We start from the raw sequence: 1,848 nt of genomic DNA, 5'->3' as shown, positions 1-1,848 counted from the left end.
CACACACACACACACACACACACACACACACAGAAAATGTTGTTAAACGTAGATGACGTTCTCAAATATCCTTTGTTTTGACCACAGCTCAAAGATATTCAGTTTCACAAGCCGACATCACAAGTTTTTAATAAAAAAAGACTCGAATGGATTATCAAAATAGTTTTTTTGATTTAAATCTGGAGAATCATGACACCCACAGATAGGATGTTGAGCTCTCCTTCTTTTCATACTTACAATATTGGCGAACCTAATCATAATTAAACAACAAATGTTGGGTGACTAATGAAGTTACACAGTCACACTGTGCAACTAGAGTTTCAGGACTTTATAAATTATAGAGTGTGGTCTAGACCTACTCGGCCTGTTAAGTGTGAATAAGAGCTTCTTTCCAGCTGCACTGAGACTTTTGGCCAAAACAAAATGAACTATGTTGCTCATGGCCTGTGTAACATAACATATCCGTTAATACACCTGGGCATCTTATTTATTTATGTAATAATAACTGTGCACTTCAATATCTTACAAGGGGCTGTCTTTAGGGGCCAAGGGCAATATGCAATTATACTTATTTATTTGTATTTTTTAATGGTTTTGTGCAATTTGATTAATTCATAATGTAAATGCTCGACTTGACTCTCAGAGGAACTCTTGTGCGGTTGTTACTCAGTGTGAAAACACAAATGGCAACATGAAGATCTTGAGTCTTGAGATGAGTCTTGTTGGTATTTGTTACCATAAATACGAGTGAACTGAGTTGTGACTAGAGGTCTCGGCGCGTGTTTTCCCAGGGTGCCGTGCTGTCAGGACCTCCCGGGACGGGGAAGACTCTGCTGGCCAAGGCCACCGCCGGCGAGGCCAACGTCCCCTTCATCACCGTCAACGGCTCCGAGTTCCTGGAGATGTTCGTGGGCGTCGGTCCCGCCCGGGTGAGCAGACCTCCGTCAGACCTCCGTCAGACCCCAGGACTCTGGGCTTGGGGTTCACTTTCTGAGCTCATTGTTAAGATCTGGAACAATTATGTCGTTGTGTAATTAATAAACCCCAAAAAACAAATGAACAATACAACATCAAGAGTTTTACAGACTGAAAACGTGCAGGATGATGCTACTTTGTTATTTTGCCATTCATTCATTCATTCATCCATTCCTATTTATTATACGGGTAAGTTAAAAGTAACATTACATGACAATGTAAAACGGGCCTGACTCAGCTTAAAAACTGGTTTTTAGCCGAGTCCTGTTCTGCAGAAACACAAAAAAGACTCTCTTTGACATCTTTTTAACATGAAATCATTGAGTACAACATATGAAGCGTGAACAACTCTGGTGGAGAATTTAGGAGAAACAGCTGGTTGGGTTAAATTAGATTAGATTATACTTTGTTCATCACACAGCGGGGACATTTCCTTGTTTCCTTACACCATTTTCGTCAATAACAGCAAAACAATCACGTAAACACAGAAGAAAAACAGGCAAACGACAGACAAATGAGTCGAAGGTAGACTGAAAGTAAGTTAAGTGGCGTCAAATGACGGTTTTGCGAAAGTGCGGTTGCCATAAAACAAGAAACAATATTGGGGTGTAAGTGACGTTAAAATGAAATTGAATGTATAATTAGAGCAATGTTTCCCAAACTTAGGGTCAGGACCCAAAATGAGTCGCAGACCGGTTTTTATTGGGTCGTAAAGTAAAATGCAAATCAATCTTATGTTAATGAGCGTTCTCTTTTGCTACACTGGTCTGTTCAGCTCAGATGCTGTGGGGGGGGGTCTCTCTCTCTCTCTCTCTCTCTCTCTGTCTCTCTCTCTCTCTCTCTCTCCCTCTCTCTCTCCCTCTCTCTGTCTCT

General features: G+C 41.0%; 1 protein-coding gene across 1 annotated transcript in view; it reads left to right on the top strand.

Moving 5' to 3' along the window:
- Window positions 1-1,848, top strand: part of si:ch1073-174d20.2 (AFG3-like protein 1) — a 12,166-nt gene that overhangs the window by 2,357 nt on the left and 7,961 nt on the right. Inside the window, exon 6 of the mRNA XM_034879004.1 lies at window positions 792-929. Within this exon, the coding sequence (XP_034734895.1) occupies window positions 792-929 (138 nt within the window). The remainder of the gene's footprint in view (window positions 1-791; window positions 930-1,848) is intronic.

The sequence above is a fragment of the Etheostoma cragini genome, chromosome 8 (assembly GCF_013103735.1).
Source record: "Etheostoma cragini isolate CJK2018 chromosome 8, CSU_Ecrag_1.0, whole genome shotgun sequence".
Lineage (NCBI taxonomy): Eukaryota > Metazoa > Chordata > Actinopteri > Perciformes > Percidae > Etheostoma > Etheostoma cragini.
This window is presented reverse-complemented; position numbering and strand designations above follow the sequence as displayed.